This window comes from Colletotrichum chrysophilum (assembly GCF_026319265.1).
Source record: "Colletotrichum chrysophilum strain AFK26 chromosome Unknown scaffold_86, whole genome shotgun sequence".
Classification (NCBI taxonomy): Eukaryota; Fungi; Ascomycota; class Sordariomycetes; order Glomerellales; family Glomerellaceae; genus Colletotrichum; species Colletotrichum chrysophilum.
The window spans coordinates 65113-87611 of NW_026517373.1; the positions used below are offsets into that span (position 1 = coordinate 65113).

Consider the following 22499-nt stretch of genomic DNA (forward strand, 5'->3'; position numbering starts at 1 on the left):
AATGTTGCAAGTGGTGTGTGTTCAGAAGGACACTGGAAAGTTCTTTCACGGAGCTCCACTCAAGGCAAGCTTTGTCCTGTGAACTGACCGGACTTGATTGCTGCCTCAAGGAAACATGAGGAAAGAGCAAGCGAGTGCCGCTTCTTTCTATCTACCAATACAGTCGACGAAAGCAAGCGCAGCTGCTCCGGCAGCCTCTTCTTTCAACTCACCACCATCTCCGCGGCAACCAACACTTCATTGCGACGCCGACCTCTACCTGTCTCAATTCGAGAAATTGGAGACCGAAGTTTTCAGAGATTCGCCAGATATCTCGCGTACGTTTCATCGATACAATTCGAGCCGGCCTTGACGGGGTGGCTACAACATCGCACTGCCCGCAAGCGCGCCTCCCAACTCCATCGCCACCTACCGTTCTCCTATCTGCATTTTCTCAGTTCACCTTCGCCCGCGGACAGACCGACTCAGAAGCGGATTCGGTGATTCATTTGATTCACACAGCAAGTCTCCCGCTCCTCGCAAACGTTCCTCTATGGCTGACGCCCTTCTCTTCCAGAATTTCCAAGATTCATCAATCACCCAAGACGACTACCCGATCGTTCCCATTCGCCAAGATGCCGCTTCTCATCCCTTCCGAAGTCTGGGCCAAATGGAAGCCAGTCCTAGAGGAGCTTCATGCCGAGTACGAATTCCCTGTCAACACCAAATCAGAGCTCAACGTCTTGCTGTCCTGCTATGGCGGCGAAGGGATCTCGTTCTGTACGAACCAAGATCACTGGCGATTCACATGCGACATAGTCCGATCTGGCGACAATATCGAAGAAATCACCACTATCTGCGTCATTAGGCGACCTGAGAGGGGCAAAGTCGCTGATGGCTGGCTCATCACACAAACATGCAAGATTCATGGCCCACAAAATGCAGACAAGGTTGTTGACGACAGAAACATCGGCTGGTTCAGGATCACCGGCAATGGCCACAGCTACCAGCACTGCTGCGGAGGTGAAATAACTGGACCATATATCACTAAGGTTTCTTGGGGAAACTGGGACGTGCTTCGACTCCGTGTCAACCACCATTGGAATGTTCAACAGATTGCTTCACTTCGACAACAGCTGCAAGAGAGACAGAGCGAAAAGCTATTGAAGCGGAAGGTGTCGCTGGTCGATCTCACTGAGGATGACACCGCGGATTCGCCGACTGTCAAGAAACTCCGAAAAAGTAAGGCAAAGTACAAGGACGGAAAGGCGGAAGCGGAGGATAGAGCAGCTGCCGCGGAAGATCGAGCATCTGCTGCCGAAAGTCGAGCATCTGCCGCCGAATCCCGTACAAAGAGTATGGAGCAAGAGATCGAAACCTTACGGGGAGAGCTCATTCAGAAGAAGATGCTTGTCACGAAGAAGGACAAGGCGATTGATGACCTTCGTCGTCAGTACGCCATCAAGGATGTTTCGCTGCAGAACCTGCGCGAAGAGGTCGCCAGACAAAAGAAGAACATTGCTTTAAATCACAACGAAGACCTCAACGAACATTTGAAATCCGCCATGAAGATCGAAGACGACAAGGCCATAGAGCTGGCGACTGAGAACACTGTGCTGAAAGGAGTGGTTGATCGCCAGAAAACCGACATAAAGGAGCTCGAGGGAAAATTGACGCACAGAAATCGATGCTTGGTCGAATATCGCAGGGAAAAGAAACGCCTGGAGGACTTTATACTGGAAGAAGTACCGCAATACAAGATCCCTGTCAACCTTCTGGTCCAAGCTGGAGACTCCGACACGCATGCAGCATCTGTCATCAGCACTCATGCTTCTGACCACAATGGCAACATTCATCCCGATCGCCAGGCGCTGGTTCAGACACCACCAGCTCAGAGCTGATCACAAGCACTAGCTATTATCGGAGCATTGTGTTCCAGTATGTGTCTGAGCAGATGAAGAAAGCCATTCAGTATGGCGCATTTGTTGCTTTTGGCAAATTTGAGCAGGATGATGAGATTGTGGAAGCGCAGCTGGAAAGGCTGAGCACAGGGTTGGCGAAGAGGAATGATCTCATAAGATCTGGGAACTTACAGATCTGACAGGTGAAAGGGATGACTTGGGAAACGAGATGTGACACAGGAAAGCTGGGATTGGGGATGTTGTCAAGGCGGGAACGGATGCTCTGGGCATGAATGCTAGATCTGAACCGGGCGAGGGATTGGTTTCTCAAACTTCCTCGAGGAAGCAATTTGTAGGATTACACCACTTTGCAGACTGCCTTTCGTACTCTGAGAATTTTGATTTTGGAATTTGATATTTCCTCAAATCCTGACTGTGTTGCCGTGCTGTTGGAAAAACGTGATTAATCCGCTACCTTCCTGCCGCAGAAGGTGAGGACGGAAATTTCCTTCGGTCGGTTGAAATGCGCTTTCCATTTTTCAAAGGCTGCCTTAACATACCTACCTTTCCGCCTACTGCTCCTTCCAGCCTGGGCAGACTCCCATTCACCTTGCACCTCATTGAAATTTCCTCAGCTACCACCTCACTCAGCACACTGAGGACTGCCCAGGAAACGCGACGTTTCGTTTCTTTCGAGGAAGAAATTGTTTCGTTCTTCTTTCTTCCGTGTACTTTGTTGTCTTTCACCTGGCCGCAGATGATTTCGCTTTCGCTCCATTCTTGGTACGCGGTCTTGCTCACTTTCGCTTCCCCAGCTAATTCACCCTCGTTCGATTTCAGGCTCATTCATCTCCAAGTTTGATTTGACTTCCTCCGACTTGATCGCAACAGCAACAAAGCACACTAGCGTCACCATGGCGCCTCAGCTGCTCTCCGATGTTTGGGAGCGATGGGCGCCTGCAGTTGTCTACTTCTACAACCAGGAGTCCTTTCCCTTCTGCGACCGAGCCGAATTCGAGAATCACATCTGCAGCGGGTTGAAGAACGGCGATACCATTCGACTCGATGATGACGGCCGTCAATTCATCATCGACCTGACTGAGACTTCTCCCAACAATTTTGACGTCGTCGCTTTCAGTATCATCAAGTTTAGCTTGAATCACAGACTCCACGGAGGTAAGGTGATCACAGAGTTGTTAGCCGACCACCCAAGAGCTACCGACCATGTCGATTTCATTCGTGGAATGGAGACTGTGCTCATCAAAAGCTCTGGCGACATTGAGCCTATGTGCTGCAAACAGGGCTGGATGGAGGCAACTCATGACGCTGGTCGCCACCCCCATTCTATCGCAGAGGCTTCACGACAAAAGATCGTCAAAGTCGCAAAGGAGAAGAAAATGCAGGCACTGATACTTGCACAATTGGAGCCGAAGAAAGAGTCCTCGATGACGAGCACGGAGGAACTGGGAGTGAATGACGAGCTGAGTCGCAACCTTGCCGCTTTATGCAAGAAGGCCGCCACCCTTCTAGCTTCGAAAGGCGAACGCAAGACAATCCAAGTCAACGAAAACATCAGCACACAGGAAGCAATCTCATTCGTGAGCAAAGCAATTGACCACTTGCAGCACTGGGCTCCATCCGGACCATTTGATCAGGCTCGAGGCGATAAACTTTCGGAGAAGGCAGCCTCATCGAAGGCTACGACCAAGGCCCAAGAAGAAGAGATCAAGAAGATGAAGAAGAATCACTCAGACGAGAAGAAGAGGCTTGAATTCAATGTCGAGCTGGTTGAAGCGCAAGCGCATGTCTCTCTGCTTGAAATGGATGTCCGGCGAATCACCGAACAGAAAGAGCAACTTGAGAAGATCAGTGCAGATTTGAAGGAAGATCTTGAGCTTTCCCGGTTTCGGGCCAAAGACGCAGAGGAAGAGTTGAGGCAGCTGACGGGTCAACATTCCGACGGTGCGAATGGAGAAGAGCTTGCAGAGAACAGTGCTCATCAAGTCACCGGTCAGCTTCAAGAGGCTTTCCATCAACATAAGGATAGGCAAGGTGAGCCAACCAGCTTTTCTTTCAGCTCGAGTCTTAAGAACACGCACTAAAACAGAAGTATAGAGGCCATCTACACGCAAGTGTCTGATGAAGGACAACACTTGCCTCAATCACCCAGCGACGACGAAACGGACGATGAAGAGCACGTTATCAAGGACGAAAACTTCGATGAGGACGCCCTCTTCGAGGAGCTCGCCGAAGAGCTTAGTGCCACGGCGAACTTTGAAGATGTGGCAAGCAAGGAGTCAGGAAAGCAGCTTCGTATCTCCCAGCTGGAGAGAGAGCTGGAAACGACGAAAAAGACTTTGAAGAACAAGACTGATGAGCTGGCCTCAGCCACAGAGCAGCATGTCAAGGAGCTCATGGAGGCTGGAGAAAGCAAGGAGAAGTGCGGATGCAAGAATAAGGAAGCCTACGTGGAGAGCCTTGAGGAGCACGTCGAGAAGCTGAGAGGAACGATGGAAGACGTGCTCAGACACGTTTCGACGTACCAGGGACGCAAGAGACGTCGTACTGAGGGGCCGGACTTCGAATACTGAGATTATCTGGGAGGCAGGGAGGTTCAGGAGATGTAGGATTCATACAGCTAGCTCGCGGATGGCGGATCTGGGAAGAATTCCGGATGGTTTCCAATGCCGTCGCCTTTCTTTCACGGGGTCAAGTATGCTAGCACTTAGATAGATAGAGATAAAAGCAAAAATTGTTTTCTGAAATTCATTGCGGTTTCCATCTTTGCGCAACTTACGGGGCACCCAAATTTTCACGTTCACGTCAGGCACTTTTCAGACGTGCAAGTATTTCCCCGGCAACCACCGCTCTTGCCTTCTCATCCTTCACTTATGTGACCGGATTTCTTTTCGCACCTCATACAATTGCTGCTGACTTGTCTCAGACAACAACCGAGTCTTCAAAGATTCACTCAAAGTGCTACTTTACTTCTTCTCGATCGGCTCTCTCCTTGAATACTGCCGCGCTTTTCACCTTGCAGAGAGGCATTTTCGACACCTTCACCTCGGACGCTGCTTCCTTCCCAAAGCCGACCATGCGCCATTGATCTGCGACATCTACTCTCCCCAACAAGCATTCATTCAACTTCAAACCCCATTGCTATCATCGCTACCTACCGAGTCGCCGACATTCTAGCATCGTCACCATGAACCTCAAGCTCAACGTCTCGGAAGAGGCCTGGAGTCGATGGAAAGCTGTCATCCGCCACCTCTCCGAACCACACTACGACTTCCCTACCTCGAACCATGCCGAGTTCAGTCTGCTCCTGCGAATGTTCACCGGTACCGGCACCACCTTCCGCATCTCCCGCGACCGCTGGAAGTTCGTCATCAACGTGCTCCGATCCGGCAACAACATCATCGACATTGTCGCAATCACCATCATCGCCCACACGATCCAGGACGAGCGCCACAATGGCTTTGTCATCACGAAAGCATGCCGAATTCACCCCAACAAAGACACCAAGTCGCCCGGATCCCCAGAGTTGAAGTGGTACACAGTCACCAGCGGCGGGGAGGCCTATCATCACTGCTGCGATAAGGAATGCATCGGTCCCGACAGGGTCAACAAGCGCAAGCTCAACTGGGACTCCACGCGACTCAACATCATCCAGAAAGCCTTCGAGCAAGAGGTGCTCGAGCTCCAGCGGAAGAACATTGCCCTTGCGAAAGATCTGAACAAATTGCAACGAAGAAATGAGAAGATGGTTCCCTACTCGGAGTATGAGGCTCTGAGAGCTAAGACTCCATCGGAGTCGAGCCAGCTCAATCACGTCAGGAACCAGCTTACCTGGAGCGAACAGGATGTTGCTCGGTATCGAGAAAACAACCGTGTTATGGCCGAAGAGATTGTACGCCTGCGAGAACACGATCACCTCATGGCCAAGGAGATCGAGAGTTTGAGAAAGCAACTGGAGACTTCGGAACAACAGCGGAATCTTATGAGATACAACAATGCGCAAAAGGAGTTCGATTCATTCGAGACAAGAAAGCAGCTGGAGGAAAAGAAGATACGAGTAGCTCACCTTGAAAAGGAACTCGAGGGGCTGAGAAGCAAGATCACAAACCAGCAGCATGCAGTAGCTGAACCGCCGATGCAATGGTCACACTCACTCGAGCCGCAATATGGACCAGCGGAATCGTGGGGACAATGGTGGTACGCACCGCAGCAGCAGCCAACTTTCGTCGACCAGGTCTCAGGAAAGAATTGCAAACTGGAGTTACAGGTTGCCCGGCTGACAACGAAGAACAATGAGCTCACAGCCATCAACGCCAAGCTGAGTTCTGAGAACCGTGAGCTAGAATCGAAAATCAGTCAGCTGCCGCCCAAGTCACACAAGAAACTCATAGACGCCAACAACCATCTCAATTCAAAGACTCAGAAGCTCCAGTCAGATAATAACAAGCTTCAGTCCGAGAACAAGAAACTGCAGTCGGAAAACGTGCAGCTCAAGACCATGTCTGCGGCGATGAAACAAGTCAACGAGGACCTGAAGGCGAGACAAGCATGTCTCGAAGACAGCAAGAATCAATTGGAAGATCAACTGGAGTTTGCAGAGCAACATTTGGAGCGGCTAATGGAGAGCGAACAGCAGCTTGAGGTGGAGCAGGCAGACCTGGAAAGCGCACTTTGGGTTGCAGATGATCACAACCGCCTCCTCGAATCTGAGGTCTACTTTTCCCGCATCAACGAACAAGAGAGCTTCAACAAGCAAACCGAACACATGACCGCCCTTGAGGACAAGATCAAGCTCAAGGACGTTCTCATCGAACAACTCCAAGCAAACATCATCCGTTACCAGACCCAGCCTCCTAGCCAACCATCGACTTCGAGTCCAAATAGCCAGCAACCGCTGTGCCGCGAAGAGCTGGAACGCCAGCGCCACATCTCCCGCGAAGCGCACGAGCGGGCTTCCGACCTCGAGAGCAAGCTCGACGCGATGAAGGCTGCCATGACAGACAAGACGGACGAGATGGCCAGCCTGGAGAAGGAGTGGTCCGCGAAGGTGGCCGAGGCTGATGGCATGAAGAGGCGGTACCACGACAAGGATGCGTACATCACGAACCTGGAGACGAAGCTGGAGGAGCTGAGGGGCACGATGGAGAATGTGCTTGGACAAGTCTCGATGCATCAAGGTCGAAAGAGACGCCGGACTGAGGGACCGGACTTTCAGCTGTGATACGCCATCGGTGGAAATATTGAGACGCTGAAGTGCGAATTGGGCTGGGCATTACGATATGGATGTTGCTGAAGTTGGCCAAAGGGAAGAATGACGTAGGCTGCCCAACGCGTCGATATCATGGATCTTCCAGCAAGAGGAATTGGGTTGGCAAGATTGGCGGGTGGAATTAATTGGACAAGATGCTGTGTCTTGCGTTCAGACAGCTTGGAAGACTTTCGCTTTGTTCCTTAGATTGATGAACCAGACTTTTCAAGAACATTTGATGGGCGATGCCGTCTTTTGCCAGTGATGCTTCCCAAACCAAAGGCCTTCTTCACTTCTCACTGCGTCGATTGCCTTGTATTCGTAACACTTTGTACACTGTCTCTCTTCGATGAAAGACGCATCTTCATGGTGCCAAACACGGTAACAGGCATCATCATCATCCAAGAAGCATCAAGAACAAACACATGAAATGAACCATGAAATCATTATTCTATCCCAAACCCAAGCCCAATGCATATCCCAAAAACGCCATATCATGCCCTCATCTACGCCGAAGCCTCAACCCTCTCCTCCTTCTCCCCATCAACCTTCAACCCCTCGACCCCCTTCGCAATCCCCGTAAACGGACACACGCCCTCGGTCCTGGGTATCCTCGACGGGCTCCTCGGCCCCGCCGCGACCGTCTCTTCATCGCTCTCGCTCTCCAAAATCTTCCGTCCATGCAAATACCCCTCCTCCTCAATCACCGGCTCCTCCCCGCCCTCCCTCTCAAACTCCGCGCCGTCCTTGACATGCCACTTCGCCATCAGATCATTCTGGATCCAAATCACCTTCCCCAGCGCCTTGACCAACGCAATCTTGCGCTGCATATGCAACCTCGGATGACTCAAAATCGCCTCCGTCATCACATCTTGGATGAAGGACAGACACGCGCCGAGGTGGATGTACTCCACGTGCAGCGGGTGCGCGCGGCCGAGCCCGACGTGCATCATGCCGACCTTGTCGAGGTACTCCCAGAACTCCATCTTGCTGGGGTCGGAGCACAGCTTGGCGAGGTACGCGCGCAGGAACATCTTGCGGTGCAGGATCTGCGGGGAGTTGTCGTCGGGGACCTCGTCCATGGGGCCCTCGAAGGAGGTGGAGCGCGTGGTGAAGGCGCGCGCGGTGATGTCGTACTGGAGCAGCTTGTGGTAGACGATGTTGACGACGGCGGGGATGAGGGCTTTGACGTATTTGGCGCCCGAGATGAGGGCTTCGATGTCTTCTGCGGCGGCTGTTAGTTTTGTGTTTGGAAGACGGCGAGTGGGCGATGGGCAGGGCAGGGAAAGGGGAAGGGGATGACGGACTAGAGGAGAAGTCGAGGAAGCTGTGGAGGTAGCGGATGCGGGCCTCGAGGTCTGTGTAGAGCTCCTCGCGGTCGACGTGGTTCATGTGGCGCATGAGACCCATTTTGGCGGTGTTGCTTTTCCTTCTTCTTTTTTTCTCGGGATGCGAATGAAGCTTTTGAGGGTATCAATATGGTCGTGATGTTGTTGGCGATGGTTCGTGTAAGTCACGGCGACAGTCTTTTCTCCGAAAAAGCCAAATTGCTGCGTCTCCAACTGTTGTTTTCGAATCCAGGAACTTCTTCACCCAAACTCGACCCCAGGGACCACACGATATTTGAGCATCGCGAAAACCACTCTCACACTTCCCTACGCTTTGTCGCGCTGGCGTCATAATGCGCCGATGAGCTGATGGCACCAGGGGAGAAAATGGGAAGGGAAGCGGGACCGAATGATGGTGGTCTGATTTGCAACTGGCGCCACCTTTCGGGCTGAGTTGGAAGCAGTCATCCAGCACACATTGAAAGCTGGCAGCGTTGGACCCACCGCGCAGGCACAAAGTTTTGGCGGGGTGCACGCGACCCCTTCGAAAATGGCAGCATCCATTCAACACAAGCACCGTCAGATCGGAATGGGGCGGGCTGGCTGTGCTGGTGCTGACCCTGCCGCCGCGGGTTCCCGATTGTCGAATGATCCGACCGGGGGGGAAACGTACATTTGTCAATGGGCGAATGGGCGCGAGGTGTTGGTCAGTCGCACCCGAATTCGCGCCAAAATTGGCGGTGGACCCCGCGATGGGTGCATTCCAGGGGTCTAGCATGATTCCATCTTTGGACGCGGAACATGTCACCGTCTTTCTAGAACGCGGCCAAGTGTTTTGTGTTGAATTCTGCAATCTGCTCATCAGCCCTTCTGGCAATTACTTCTCCCCCTGCCCTTCCGCATCCCGATCCTTCCCACGCTCCCGCCGCGCCTCGTCCGTATCCAACGTCCCCTGCGCATCCGCGCGCTGCCCAGCCGTCGACGCCTCGCTTGTCGCGATGTTCTTCAGCACGTAGGCGGGCACGAAGCCGCTGCGCGTAAACTCTTCCGCGCGAATCTCCTTTGCGGCGGGTTTTGTCTCGGGTGTCTTTGCGGCCTCCGTCGCGGATGTGGATGCATTCTCGCTTTCGGCGATGGCCGTGCGGATGTGCGGGGGCACGATGCCGCCCCCGTCGTACGGCTTGCGCTGCGGCATTGTTGTCGGCCTGGTGGGTGTATGTGTTGGCGCTTCTTTGTCTGCGTCTTTGCTGCCCTCGTCTGCTTCCTTTTCCTCCTCGTCGGGGGTGAGGATAGTGCTCGATGTCTCCGCTGCGACAGGCGAGCGGGAGACACGGATAACGACGAACGGCGGGGCAGAACGGGCGATGTAATCGAAGAGGCTGTCGTCCTTGGTCGGAGCTTCGACCGGTCGAGGTACAGGCCACCTATCCGCTTGGGCGTAGTAAGAACTACCGCGTGCGGTGCTGCTGCCTATTGCCGACGCGGTGTTGGGAGCAGTATACGGGATACTAGGCTTGACGATGCCCGTGGTGACTAGTAGGTTGACGTTGTGGTTCGCAGGTGGCATATTTGCTTCTGATATCGTGAGGGGTCGTCCCTTAGGTTTGTGTTTGCGCTGATGTCATCTGATAGTTCACAGTGAAACCAGCGGGAGAAGCCTTTTAATAGCCCCAAACTTCCATCGCACCCACAAGGTTATTTCCACTCACTGTTGCAAAAGAACCGTCAAGGTTCCTCGAGAAGGAGGTGCGATTAAGCTCTTTCTGTCTCTCTCTGCCCGCCCCACGCGGGAGGGGTAGCACTGGGACCGGCACCTTGCTGCACGACAGCTCCGCCGATGACACGCATCTCAATGTCTGAGATCCCGGGGGAGGGCCGGACGCAGATACAGACGTGGGGGGCTTCTCTCCTCTTGGGTAAATGCCATATCTTCAGCAAAATTGAATGTATTTTATTCTTGGACGCTGCCACCAAAAACGAAACTAGATGCTTTCAAAAAAGTTCGCTTCCCTCAATGCTGCGCCACCCCGTCTCAAGCACTAACCTGCACCGTGCCGTCCGTCCCGGGTCTCGGCGCGCCCGTCGAGCTCTTCCCCATGAACCCGCCCGACACGAGGTTCAGCGCCGCCGCAAACGGGTCCCCGCCCGTCTTCACCGCCGCCGGCAGCCCGGCAGCCGCGAATGCCTGCTCAAAGTCCTTCTTAATGTCCTCGAAGCCCTCGATGCCGACCGACACGCGGATGAGGTCCGGCGTCACGCCGCCCTTGATCTTCTCCTCGTCGGGCAGCTGCTGGTGCGTCGTCACCCACGGGTGGATGATGAGCGTCTTGGCGTCGCCGACGTTGGCGAGGTGCGAGCACAGCTTGAGGTTGTCGACGACGGCGCGCACTTGGTCAATGTTGCCGGCCTGGCGGGTGGTTAGCTGAGGCCCAGGAAGATAGATGGGGAAGTAGACTTACGACGCCAAAGGTCAGGACGCCGCCTGCGCCGTTAGTAAGGACCTTCTTGGTGTACTCGTAGTCGGGGTGCGACTTGAGGCCGGGGTAGAGCACCCAGTTAACGCTGGGATGCGCCTCGAGCCACTCGGCCAGCTTCTGTGTGTTCTCCGCGTGGCGTTGTCCTCGAAGGGCGAGAGTCTCGAGTCCTTGCAGGAAGAGCCACGCGTTGAAGGGACTCATGCAGGGTCCCAAGTCGCGCATGCTGTCCATGCGAACCTTGGCTGAGAGAGCCTTGTATCCATATGTGTCCCAGAACTTCAGCCCGTGGTATCCGTCCGCCGGCTCCGTGAATCCTGGGAACTTACCCGAGGCGCTCCAGTCAAAGTGGCCGCCGTCGATGACGATGCCTCCCATGGACGTGCCGTGGCCGCCGATCCACTTGGTGCAGGAGTGCGTGACAATGTCGGCGCCCTGCCTGATGGGCTGGCACAGGTAGCCGCCCATGCCAAACGTGTTGTCGACGATGAGCGGGATTCCATGCTTGTGTGCGACGTCCGCAATCGCCTTGATATCGGGCACGCTGTGCTTCGGGTTGCTGATCGTCTCGATGTAGACGCACCGCGTGTTCTCGTCGATGGCCGCGTCAATGTCGGCAGGCTCGTTGCCCACAACCCACTTGACGTCGATATGGAACTTCTTCATGTATACTCGGAACTGGTTGTAGGTGCCGCCGTACAGCCAGCTGGTGCTCACAAAGTTCTGGCCTGGCTCACAGCAATTCGTGAGGGCCATGAACTGCGCGGCGTGGCCCGAGGCGGCGGCGACGGCACCGACGCCGCCCTCGAGCATCGCCATGCGTGACTCGAAGACGCTGTTGGTCGGGTTGCCCATGCGCGTGTAGACGTAGCCATCTTTGCTCCATGCAAACTTGCTGGCGCCATCTGCTACTCGTTAGCCGTGCCTTGTGTCACCGTGACACACCAAGTCCTCACCGGCAGCATCGGAAAAGTTGTAGGCGGCTGTCTGATACAGAGGGACCGCTCTTGAACCGTTGACGGGATCCGGCTCTTGGCCACCGTGGACGGCGAGCGTGGCGAAATCCGGCTCCCTGTTCGGCCAATGTGTCAGTTTTTGAAGGCCCAAAAGCCGGCCGGGATCCTCACCAATCCACGTTACTCAGAGAACCAGAGACAGGCATCTTGAACGGACGAGAAAAAGGTAAGGAATGATTGAGAGGGGTAATAATAGTCTAAGTCGTCGCTTTGAGTTCCGGTTCAACTCCGAAATCGTTGAAACTTTTGCTCCAACACAGGCAAACGTCTCAGGCAAAGCCCAATATCTTAAATGCTCCCAAAACGCCCTTGAAGCAACTCCATCATTTCGTTTCAATCGTTCGACACCCCTCCAGCATGATACCCAGATCGCATAGCATTGCATTGCGTCGTCGTGCAACGGGGGGTTGATCGATCGCCGGCCTTTGCTGATAAACGAGCAAACCCCGCGATGCCCCCCTTTTCGTACAGATATTCCCGAGACCCACTCAGAGCCCGCGCCCAGATCCCATTGAGATGCCGTGGGATGCCGTCACGCGTGGACGCGAGATGCAGGCGATATGCAGGCTCCCTGCAAGGAGACCGGAAGCGAATGGGCGACCGCAGGTCAGGTCGTTTCGGCCGTTTCCTAGACCGTGGGATCGAACATCATGGTGGGTTCGATAACACTGCGAATTTGGTCTGCAGGAGGAAATTAGCATGCGCAGGTTACCGATAGATAGATTGCAAGGGGTTTGTCTCACCGCGCATCCCGCCGAGGGCCTCAAAGGCCGTAGCATAGTTTTCAAGCGTCGCGGAGATGGAGGCCAAGCCCGTCTGCAGGCGCAAAAGCAAGCTCTCCACCATCGGGGTTGTCAGGGCATTCTCGGGATACATGGCCTTTGTTTTGTGGTTGACCATCAGCAATGCATACGCGCACTGCATGGCGCAGCAAGCGAAGGAAGGCATGGTCCTAGGGCACACAATAGTCGACGTGGGCGCCAGATAACACGGCGCAGGGCAGAGCTGGCCAAAGGGGTTCGGGTATGGCAAGTCGTCGAACGAATTAGCAATGTTGATAGCCGCTTTGAGGCAAATCTTAGCCGACTGGTGGCTGCTGAAAGGAAAAGTCGCCAGCGGGCTCCCATTGGGTGAGTGGTCCGACTGAGGAGATCTCTTTCCCGAGTTTGGTGGCGAGGCTGTTCCATTTGAGCTAGTCACTGGCGGCGAAGGTAGGGTCATCATTGTGCTACAGGAGCACGAAGGCCACGACTTGGGCTCGATGCCGTTGTCATTGTCGGTCTTGGATTTCAAGTCGCAGTGCTTTCCTGAAAACACGGGCATGTCAAAGAAGGCACAGTAGCGGTGGATCTTGATCCGCGCGCTGTTGGTGGTCAGCAATTGCTCGGAGTTTGATAGGAGATACTCGCCTATTCAGCTTGATCCGAGCCATACACCTGAGAGACCGGGAAAGGATCTCCTCAGTGGGATCGAGTGGCGTCGTCGTGGTGGACTGCAGTATCCACGAATCTGCAACCGTGTTGAGGGGCTCCAAGTATTGCTCCATCTCCTTCATCCTCGCGTAGATGCGCGTCATGTCGCCACCACTCTTGACCGTCTTGTTCAATTCAATCACGAATTGTGTTGCCGACAGGATAGCCTGCTGGGCCTGAATATACACGGCAAAGGCCTGCCAAATGGTGAGCCTTCGTCCCAAAGAGGCACATTGAGTACATACCTCAGGGTCTGATTGGATGGTCGGGTACTTGGTCGTGTAGCTCGGCGTAAACACTGAAAAGGTCGGCTCCTCCACAGCGTCAGTGAGTGCTTCAAGTGGGATGAAGGGGGATTACACACAGTATTACTGACGATGGACCCTTGACATACACAGATATACTGCCAGACGCCGCGTTAGCAAAATACACAAGATCTAAATCAGCAAAACGCACCGTCATCCACCAGACTCTTCGTCGAGCCTCGGCAAAAATGTCGTCCTCGGTGCAGGCGTGGATTCCTAGGGACATGGCGGATACCAGTGCCTGGCCCGCCCTCGCTTGCATCTTCTTCAAGTTGCCTCTCTGTGCATACTCGTAGACGCTCAGAATGTCCAACGCGATGACGCTTTCCAGCTCCAATGGCACGCCAGGGTGGAACTGCTGCCGGGGAAAATCATCTGGCGATTCGTTCAGGGCCTTTGGTGGCTCGATGGATGAGTCGGGGATTTCGGACTCGATTTCGATGCTCTCGACAGCGCATTGTGCCAGGTACTGGGCGTAACGACGTCTAAAAACTACAGACTCCTTGCTTAAGTGGTTGGTGTCGTTGGCGCATGGAATCAGAGCCAAGATGGCGGATATAGCCAAGCTAACCGGGGTCGAGGGCTGGTACTCGTCCTGGAATGTTTCCGTGTCATTCTGGAAGTGCGGTACAGCCTGGTCGATGGGCAGACCGCTAGGCGGAGGGAGAATCGGAAAGAAAGGGTGAATGAAGATGTAGTAGGCATCCAGACTGTGAGATGGTGAGCTGCTGGTATTTTCAAGTCATTCAGCAGGACTTACATGGCTTGGTCGCTCTTGTATGTCCTGGCGACAGGAACTGGGGGAGTGGGAAAGTTGAAAGAGGCTTCCGATGCGCTCTCGCCGCTGGTGCTTCCGGGCACGCCAGACATGAACAAGGTGTCAAAGATGAAATCGCTGTCCTGGAAAAAGTCTTGAAGCTGCTTCAGGCCTGCTCCAGGGTCGATGTAGTTCTGGAGGGATATGGCTACGGCTACAGTCAGAGGTCTACTCGGTCACAGTCACAAGCATGACGACTCACGGTCTTGAGGAGTGGCTTCATCGACGGGCATGTCGCCATTGAAGCCCGGGTTCTGCTGAGCCAGTTCATCAACCGGCCGCGGTTTCCGCCTCACACGAGCGCCTCCTCTTCTGCTCGGTTTGTAGACGCAGTCGCGCCCCCGGCTCTTACACTGCTTCATGTTAACAAGACGGGTTTCATTTACAGCAAATCCTGAGACTGGGAACAGCAAATGCTTACACTGGCACAAGGGCTTGCTCCATCGCATCGTGTTCGTGAAGCTCGGCTGTTCCTATGTGAGCCACGGTTGCTTGACCATCGCAAAGAACGCCACGCCCGTTGGCAACGGCAGCATGCTCTGCTGCGCCGCATACTCATCCGAAGGGACAGCTGGCGCCTGGCTTGGGAGAGGGCGACTTACCAGGAGAGGCAAGCAATCTTAACAGGAGGGGTCGCAAACTTCTTCTTTGCCGCGGCAGCGGGAATTGGCGGTACTGCAGCTTCGGTCATTGTGGTCATGGCCAGGTGAGGGGTTTCGACATGTAAGATGAACAAGTCAATGAGTGAAGGCCAACGACGGTGAGGCGCGGCGACGAAGAGCAGGCGCAGCAAGAATCCTTCCGGGCCGATCGGGGTCTGTCACGGAGCGGGCAACGGCGATGTCCAAGTTGGGTGATCGGGGTGTGCGGGATGGTTGGATGGGGCTCGTGGTCTGCCAACAGCGGGGAAAGCAAACGTAATAAATTCGATGGAGAGAGGACGTGGAGCCAGGTACGGCGAGGTCAGCAACGGCCGAGCCGGGAGACGAGTAGCGAACGTTGGACGGGGAAAGGAGGCGAGAGACGGAGAAGGGCCAGTGGTGCCGTTCACGTTTGTCTCTGTCTGCTTGTCTGTGTCTGGGACTGTGACTGAAGGGCGACCGGCAGCTGTTGGGAGACGCAGCGGCTGGTGTCGTCAGCTGGTGCAGCAGGAGGAGCGGTTGGTGCGGGTGCTTGGTGCTTGGTGCTTGCTGGGAGCGTGGTGCGGGTAGCGGGCGCGGGTGAAGTTCAAGGGCAGTTGCAGATGGTGGTGCTTCAGATCGACTCGCTTCGGCAGGCGGAGGGGCAAAATGCGGCGAGCCGGCCAGATTTGTAATGAGAAGGCGAGTCGCAGGGCGGCCAGTGAGTGCACCGAGTGCAGGTGCAGCAGCAGGGTGAGGTGGGCAAAGAAAAGAAGACCGACCCAACGCCGGCAGGAGGAGACCTGGAGTGGAGTGGAGTGGAGGGGGGAAAGAGATGTACCTGCCGCCGTAGAGATGGGTGAGGCAGGGACGAAGGTACCTTCAGGGCAGGCAACTCAGATCAGGTAGGCTAGGGACGAAGAGGCAATGACGGATGGGTGGTTCGATCGTCGTCGTGGCAGTAGCCAGAGCTTGCAGCGCATGAGCAGGGGTTGAGAGAGAGAATTTCGAGGGGATTAATTTTGTTTCTTTTGTTGGCCCTGTCCTTTTTTTCGTCCGTCTCCTCACTGCTGCCTCCTCCCGCAGGCCAGGCCAGGCCAGGTCCTGCTTTTTCTGACGCGCCTGCTGGCTGCGACCACGACTCCATGCTCGGGAGTTGAGATGGAGAAGGTACAGAGGTACAACCTGTGGACGTGGAAATGGAAGCAGCTTCCCCCGGGATAACGGTGGGCTAGTGTGGGGCAGATCGTGGTTCGCCGAGAAAGTTGTCCAATCGCAAGGGTGTTGCCGTCGTTCTGGCACGTCTGGTCTTCCCCAGTGAGAAAACTTGCGCACAGTGTTGCCAGTGCCCGCCTCGGCCTTTGACAGGGATGCAGCACAGCAAAGTTTCCGAACTGGCACGGCCTAGAAACCGAGGGCTTCAACGGGGCAGGTGTTTTGGTGTGTCCCAATGGGATGATGTTCCAGGAACTTGCTCGTTGGAACTCAGGTGCGGTCGCCGCTGCTCGCCGCGCCTTCCCTCCACGCCCTGTGGGTTACCTCGACTGCTACTGCCGCCCGGCGGAAGGTCCGCCTGCCCTGACCGTGCCGGCCCGTACCTGCCTCTGGCTGCCGTTGTGTCTTGCCTAGCTGCTTCCGACCCCTAAGGTAAGGTAAGTTGCACCTTCAATTTGGTGCTTTCCTAGAAATCGCGACTCCCAATTTGGCAGTCAAAGTGACCATTGCCATTGCCTCCTGCCCGAAGATTCGCAAACTTTCACGATGCCAAGCAGAGTCAGGCCACCCGGCACCAGTTGTGCTTGCATAAACAGCAGCTACTACGGACGGCAAGACACAGGAAGCAGGAGCTAGGATCGGAATCAACATCCCGAACCATCACCTCCATGGATGCTTCTCTGCTGGGGCGGACGATTCATCTACACGCAGCATCGCAGGGCCACCGTCTTTAATGACTGGTTTCTTCTCTGTCAGCACCGAGGCCTGCATTTAAGATTTCCCAGCCATGTCTGCTTCACGAACACGTTGGCCACCCAAAGTTTGCTTCTGGAGAAAAAGTCATATGCTCGACCTGCAAGTGCCATCCCATCTCTCGACTCAACAACGAGTCGATGGTCCTCGGTTCCTCGACACGGACAGCAGGTTCTCTCTGCCTGACACCATCAGACCAAGAAGACGGATTCGAGAAGCCACCCGAGAAACACCACGAGGCTTCCACGCACAGGCGCAGACACAGGCTCTCCTACGCCATGCACGACACACCGGCCACCGAACGTTGTGCATCACAACTCGTCGGGCCAAGCTCGCATGGACGTCGTGCAAAGCTTCTCGAACCTCGATGCCACCAAGCTATTCCGATCCCATGCGACTCCGCCAACCTCCGAAGCTCGACGCCGCCGCCAGACATGCCCAGACATGCGACCTCCGAGGCAGGTCCCATAAATCTCCAGCCCAAACCATCCCGGTCTCTCCGCACAAAACCCCGCCTCCAGCGCAAACAAAAACACCCCCCACGCATACTTCTCAGCGCCCGCAGCCACGCTCGGGACGCCGCCTCAGCTGCTAAATGCCACGTTGATTCCAGCCTTGGTGTTGACCGTCAACGAACTAGACCGCCTGTCAGCTTTTGATCGACGCACATCCAGACCGTCCTCCGGCCCTGTCGTCCCCTGCGTCGGGTGTGATTGACTCACAATACATCTGGCCGAGAATAACTGCCGACCGGGTCAAAGTCAAGCTGTCAAACGCTGTTAGCACATGGCATGCGACCGACTGACTAGGAGCGACACCAAGCTCCGAATGGACGGCATACCCTGGACTCTGTGATATCTGCCATTCTCAAGTCGGCATAGACGATTTCCTCCTTGTCCCACACAGGCTCGGCAAGCATTGTTCCAAGCGGCCCGACGATGCAGGACCCTCCGTGGTTGACAATGTCTTCCGGTTCCCACTGCCCTCCGTCCGGCCGCCGGTCGGGGTGCTCAGCCGTAAACGGCGGATAGTCGGACGGAAAGTCTGAAACCTTGCACACAGAGTTGACTGACACAACAAAACAACGTCCTTCTTTGGCAATGTGCTGCATCGATGCTGTCCATGCGGGCAAATCATCGGCATTGGGCGCGACGTAAATTCTGAGTCGCGTTCGTCAGTGACAATGTTCCGAACAAGTCGTTATCTCGGCTCCTCAAACCGCCACTCACTCGATGCCCTGTTGGTACAACGCCATACGCGCAGCTGGCATGTAGTTCTCCCAACTGCTTCTGCATCAGCTTGTTTGTCACTGAGCTTGTCACTTGATCGACCAACCAGATCAGGCTTCCGACCTTGCCGATATCAGTTTGCTGGACCTGCAAGCCATCGCCGGAACCTCGCCCCCAGACCAGCCGCTCGGCAGCCGTTGGGATCAGCTGCAGTGATCAGTAAAGTGCGCACAAAAGGGGCTGAATATGAGTACCTTGCGATGCTTGTACACCAACTTGCCTTCCCGGTCAAGAAGAACCGCGGTGCAGTAAAGCGTGCCACCTCCCTTTTCGATAATGCCAACATGCAGTAGGACATTGTGCTTCCGAGCTGTCTCGGACAATATGTCGAATGCAGGCGAAGGAACCTCAATGGCCGAATCAAAGTACCTTGCAAACCATTGGCGCCCTACTCGAGATCAACATCGGACTTCAGAGACCAAGGGCGGCGTCGAGATTACCTCGAGGCTCCCGTGCGCCAATCGTGGCATCGAAAGCATATCTCCAAGGATAAGCGGACAAGAATCCTTCACTACACACACGCACAACCGATCTTGTTACCCAAACCGAAGCTCTTGCATAGGTACTGTGTACTTACGGAAACACCACGAGGTCGGCACCAGCCGCTGCGGCTTCCGCCGTTAGCTTACTCAGCTTCTCGAGGCTCTTTTCGAGATCGAAGGAAACGGGAGCAGCCTGGACGGCTGCGACTTTGACAAAGGGATGAGTGGATGCCATGGTCAGGTGTGAGGCAAAAGCTTGGATGGCTACCGATCGCACAGTCAAGGTGCAACCGGTGGCGGTTTTTCAAGCTCTTCCCCACGCGAGTCTTTTTTTGAGTCATGACAATCTGCTCAAAGCGATCGATTGCATCCATGATTCTCATAGGATGGCCTCACAATCATTCGAGATGGGCGGAGAATCCATCTAATTGCGGCGTACGCCGGCAGGATGCGATTCCCGAAGACACACGGTCTGGGGCGTCGGTGTTGTGGCTCAAATCCCGGGATGCCTTCAAACCCCGGCGATAACGGGGCTGATGCAGACGCGACATCTTGTGTTCTACTGACAAAGAGAAGATACCAGTACGCGAGGTTGGTCCATATGCAAACGATCGTCACCAAAGGATATGATGAAACCTTGCGGGGGAGTGAGGCGGGATTACCTCGATATCTCGGGGAGTCCTCATACTTGACGGTGTTCGCTATTTTGGTTCCTCATCAAGACTCTTGGGCTGATGTTGTTCCATGACACCGTTCTGTTCAATCAGCTGGTGTCTACACTGATCCTATCCACCAATAAGAGCTGGTCTGGACACTCCCGTCAGCTCGATACATTCAGCAAGTGATCGAAGCCGTCGGGACTTTCAGCAATCTCGCGTTGTCTTTCCTTCTTGTTCACCGGAGTAATTTCCTGACACTACACCAAACCTACGATATGGCTCTGCGTAAGTTGTTCGGCGTTCGGCCTGTGGACTCTGTTCGACTAATACCCCGGAAATAGTCGTTAATGCAAGTCCAAACTCGGATAACTTCTACACTCGCCTCATCCGCAATCAGAACTTCGCCATCATCCCGAGCTTCCCGCTAGACTCAGGCGAGATCCTCTACGAATGCCCCGTGGCGTACAAGACTTGGGGAAAGCTGAACAAAGAGCGAGATAATGTTCTAGTCATTTGCCATGCTCTGACGGGGAGCAGCGACGTCAGCGACTGGTGGAGTCCTCTCATCGGCCCAGGGAAGGCTTTCGATCCCCGCCACTTCTTCATTTTCTGCGGCAATGTATTTGGTTCCCCATATGGAAGCGCATCGCCTTTGACCAAAAATCCGAACGGAGAGCGATACGCAAGCGACTTCCCCCAGACGACAGTCCGCGACGATGTCCGAGCCCACAAACTCGTTCTTGATGCTCTTGATGTCAAGTCGGTTGCTGCCGTAATAGGCGGCTCGATGGGGGGCATGACGACACTTGAGTGGCCGCTCTGTACACCACCTGGCTTTGGGCCGAAACGCAGCGACAGTGCATATACGCGGACCCCAAGTTCAACGACGGTTACTATGAACCAACTCCCGAGGGGCAACCCTCGGCCGGACTGGCAGCAGCACGCATGATCGCAATGTTGACTTATCGCTCCTCCGCTAGCTTTGACAACCGTTTTGGAAGAAAGCCTCCTCGCCAATCCAAATCCACAGAGCCACCACTGGACTTGCCACGGACTGATGGACCAGCAATTAGCCCTGTGTCTACAGACGGAAAGCGGTCCAGTACACGTAACAAAGATCTGTCATTCTCAGCTCAAGGCTACTTGCACTACCAAGGCGAGAAGTTTATCGGTAGATTCGATGCCAATTGTTACCTGCATATCACGAACAAGATGGACTCTCACGATGTGGCTTTTGGACGAACAGAAGAAACTGGGGACAGAGCTCTGATGGAGGTTTTGTCGAAGGTTCCACCCAGAGTCATGGTCATTGGGGTTGAAACGGACGCTTTGTTCTTGCCCGAGCAGCAAGAAAGGCTCGCAGCATGCTTGCCCGATGCGTCGCTCTCTGTGCTCAAGTCGTCAGATGGTCATGACGGCTTTCTACTCGAGTTCGACCAGCTTGATGACTTGATCCAGACTAAGTTGAGGGCAGAGCTACCGCACTTGTACGCCGCAGTGGGGCAGGCAGAGGACGGTCTCAAACAAGGGAGTCTCGATCCACTGGCAGTGAGCTTGACTGGGGAAGTTGACGATTGGTAGGTGATCAACCGGGGTGTCATTGCTGCCTAGGTCTTTCATCACAGCGCAGAAACAGGCAATACCAGCGAATGACATAGCTTGGGAGTCCATGCGGATACTGCCTAGCATTGGGTTGATTTCTGTGGAAACTTTTCAGAGACATAACATCTATCACACTATTCCTAATTCGATCGCCGTTGTCAAGAGTGGAAGTATGTACAATCGAAATTCCGAAGAAAGGCATCGTTGGCGTGGTTCAAATCCCGACAAGTCCGAGGACCGACGGGATAAAACATCAGGGGCATTGGACGCCATCGCCGCCGCCGCAGGATTCGCGTGTTGACTGAAACAAGCCATTCTTTTCTGAACGACCCATAGGCGGAATCGGGTAGTCTGGTCCAATGCTGCGCTCGATCTGCGCCCGGCGGATGCCCAACCTCCGCATCATGGAGGGTATCTTCACCAAAAGACAACCTGTGTCGTCGGCACTGAGCCGAATCTCGCTTACGGCGATTGACATTCTGTGTCGCACCTGTCAGCGGCCGTGCATGAGAATGCAACCGTATTACGACAGATGTCGCAGTGTTATCTTGATCGCTTCGCTCAGCCTGGGACGAGCTGTCTCTGCACTTGGCAACAGTGCTGTAGATTCCGAACCCTAGCCTGAGGAACCTTGGAGACGCCTGCAAGTTCCCCTGTCAATCCTCGGGACGAACCGAGAATATTGGAGACAAGGAAAATGGGCACCTTGCTATGATTGGCAGAGTTTCGGACTTTGAGCGTTGACGGGCGAGATGTTTGCGCCAGCAAATCAAAGCTTTCGCACTGGACATGGCGGCCGCATGATACCATGGCCAACCCCGATTTCACACGCCGTCATCCCCACTACACTTTGATGTTGCGTCAGATTCAATGGAGCCCTTTTCCAAAATAGTTGAAAGTGGAAAACCTATTGTTTTGCGCATTCGCCGAGCGGGAGACCCGGACCGCTGTGAATGGGGGCTTTCGTCTTCAAATCCCGAAGCCGGGATTTGGCCCACGGCCAGCGCGCAGTCGCCGGCAACCACCTCCACAACTCGGAGACGACCATCGCCAATGACAGCTGTCAGTCGGCCAAAGGGTGCGATGGGAATGCCGGGAGATGCAGAGCCTGCCGTCCGCCGTGGACATTGACCGAAGGCACGCCTTTCTTTGACGCCTTCAACAACAGTCGACGAGTCTTGCTGTTGACCATGGCCGTGGTGGACGCTCGTTGAAACTTTGCGACTGATAAGTTTCCCGGGGAAAAGTCGACGATATATGCTCTCCCCGCCAAGTTACTGCGTGCCATCAAGTTCGAGCGGAGGCCCACCGGAAAACTCCC

At 54.7% G+C, this 22499-nt stretch overlaps 7 protein-coding genes across 7 annotated transcripts; 3 read left to right on the forward strand and 4 right to left on the reverse strand.

The window, feature by feature from the left end:
• Nucleotides 1-614: 614 nt before the first annotated feature.
• On the forward strand, nucleotides 615-1880 carry COL26b_009163 (uncharacterized protein; the record flags this gene model as incomplete). The annotated part of the gene is made up of 1 exon (XM_053181903.1): nucleotides 615-1880. One exon carries the CDS (start codon nucleotides 615-617, stop codon nucleotides 1878-1880), a length of 1266 nt encoding a protein of 421 aa, XP_053034134.1.
• A 914-nt stretch (nucleotides 1881-2794) lies between these two features.
• COL26b_009164 (uncharacterized protein) lies at nucleotides 2795-4471 on the forward strand (the record flags this gene model as incomplete). The annotated part of the gene is made up of 2 exons (XM_053181904.1): nucleotides 2795-3932; nucleotides 3996-4471. The coding sequence occupies 2 exons, from the start codon at nucleotides 2795-2797 to the stop codon at nucleotides 4469-4471; spliced, it is 1614 nt and encodes a 537-aa protein (XP_053034135.1).
• A 614-nt stretch (nucleotides 4472-5085) lies between these two features.
• On the forward strand, nucleotides 5086-7119 carry COL26b_009165 (uncharacterized protein; the record flags this gene model as incomplete). Its single annotated transcript, XM_053181905.1, has 1 exon — nucleotides 5086-7119. The coding sequence occupies one exon, from the start codon at nucleotides 5086-5088 to the stop codon at nucleotides 7117-7119; it is 2034 nt and encodes a 677-aa protein (XP_053034136.1).
• A 533-nt stretch (nucleotides 7120-7652) lies between these two features.
• Nucleotides 7653-8556, reverse strand: COL26b_009166 (uncharacterized protein; the record flags this gene model as incomplete). The annotated part of the gene is made up of 2 exons (XM_053181906.1): nucleotides 7653-8371; nucleotides 8454-8556. 2 exons carry the CDS (start codon nucleotides 8554-8556, stop codon nucleotides 7653-7655), a joined length of 822 nt encoding a protein of 273 aa, XP_053034137.1.
• A 795-nt stretch (nucleotides 8557-9351) lies between these two features.
• On the reverse strand, nucleotides 9352-10041 carry COL26b_009167 (uncharacterized protein; the record flags this gene model as incomplete). Its single annotated transcript, XM_053181907.1, has 1 exon — nucleotides 9352-10041. The coding sequence occupies one exon, from the start codon at nucleotides 10039-10041 to the stop codon at nucleotides 9352-9354; it is 690 nt and encodes a 229-aa protein (XP_053034138.1).
• A 465-nt stretch (nucleotides 10042-10506) lies between these two features.
• COL26b_009168 (uncharacterized protein) lies at nucleotides 10507-14920 on the reverse strand (the record flags this gene model as incomplete). Its single annotated transcript, XM_053181908.1, has 9 exons — nucleotides 10507-10881; nucleotides 10934-11853; nucleotides 11905-12020; nucleotides 12677-13327; nucleotides 13401-13633; nucleotides 13682-13750; nucleotides 13893-14451; nucleotides 14502-14706; nucleotides 14761-14920. 9 exons carry the CDS (start codon nucleotides 14918-14920, stop codon nucleotides 10507-10509), a joined length of 3288 nt encoding a protein of 1095 aa, XP_053034139.1.
• A 2810-nt stretch (nucleotides 14921-17730) lies between these two features.
• COL26b_009169 (uncharacterized protein) lies at nucleotides 17731-18065 on the reverse strand (the record flags this gene model as incomplete). Its single annotated transcript, XM_053181909.1, has 3 exons — nucleotides 17731-17782; nucleotides 17869-17912; nucleotides 17988-18065. The coding sequence occupies 3 exons, from the start codon at nucleotides 18063-18065 to the stop codon at nucleotides 17731-17733; spliced, it is 174 nt and encodes a 57-aa protein (XP_053034140.1).
• Between the last annotated feature and the right edge of the window lie 4434 nt (nucleotides 18066-22499).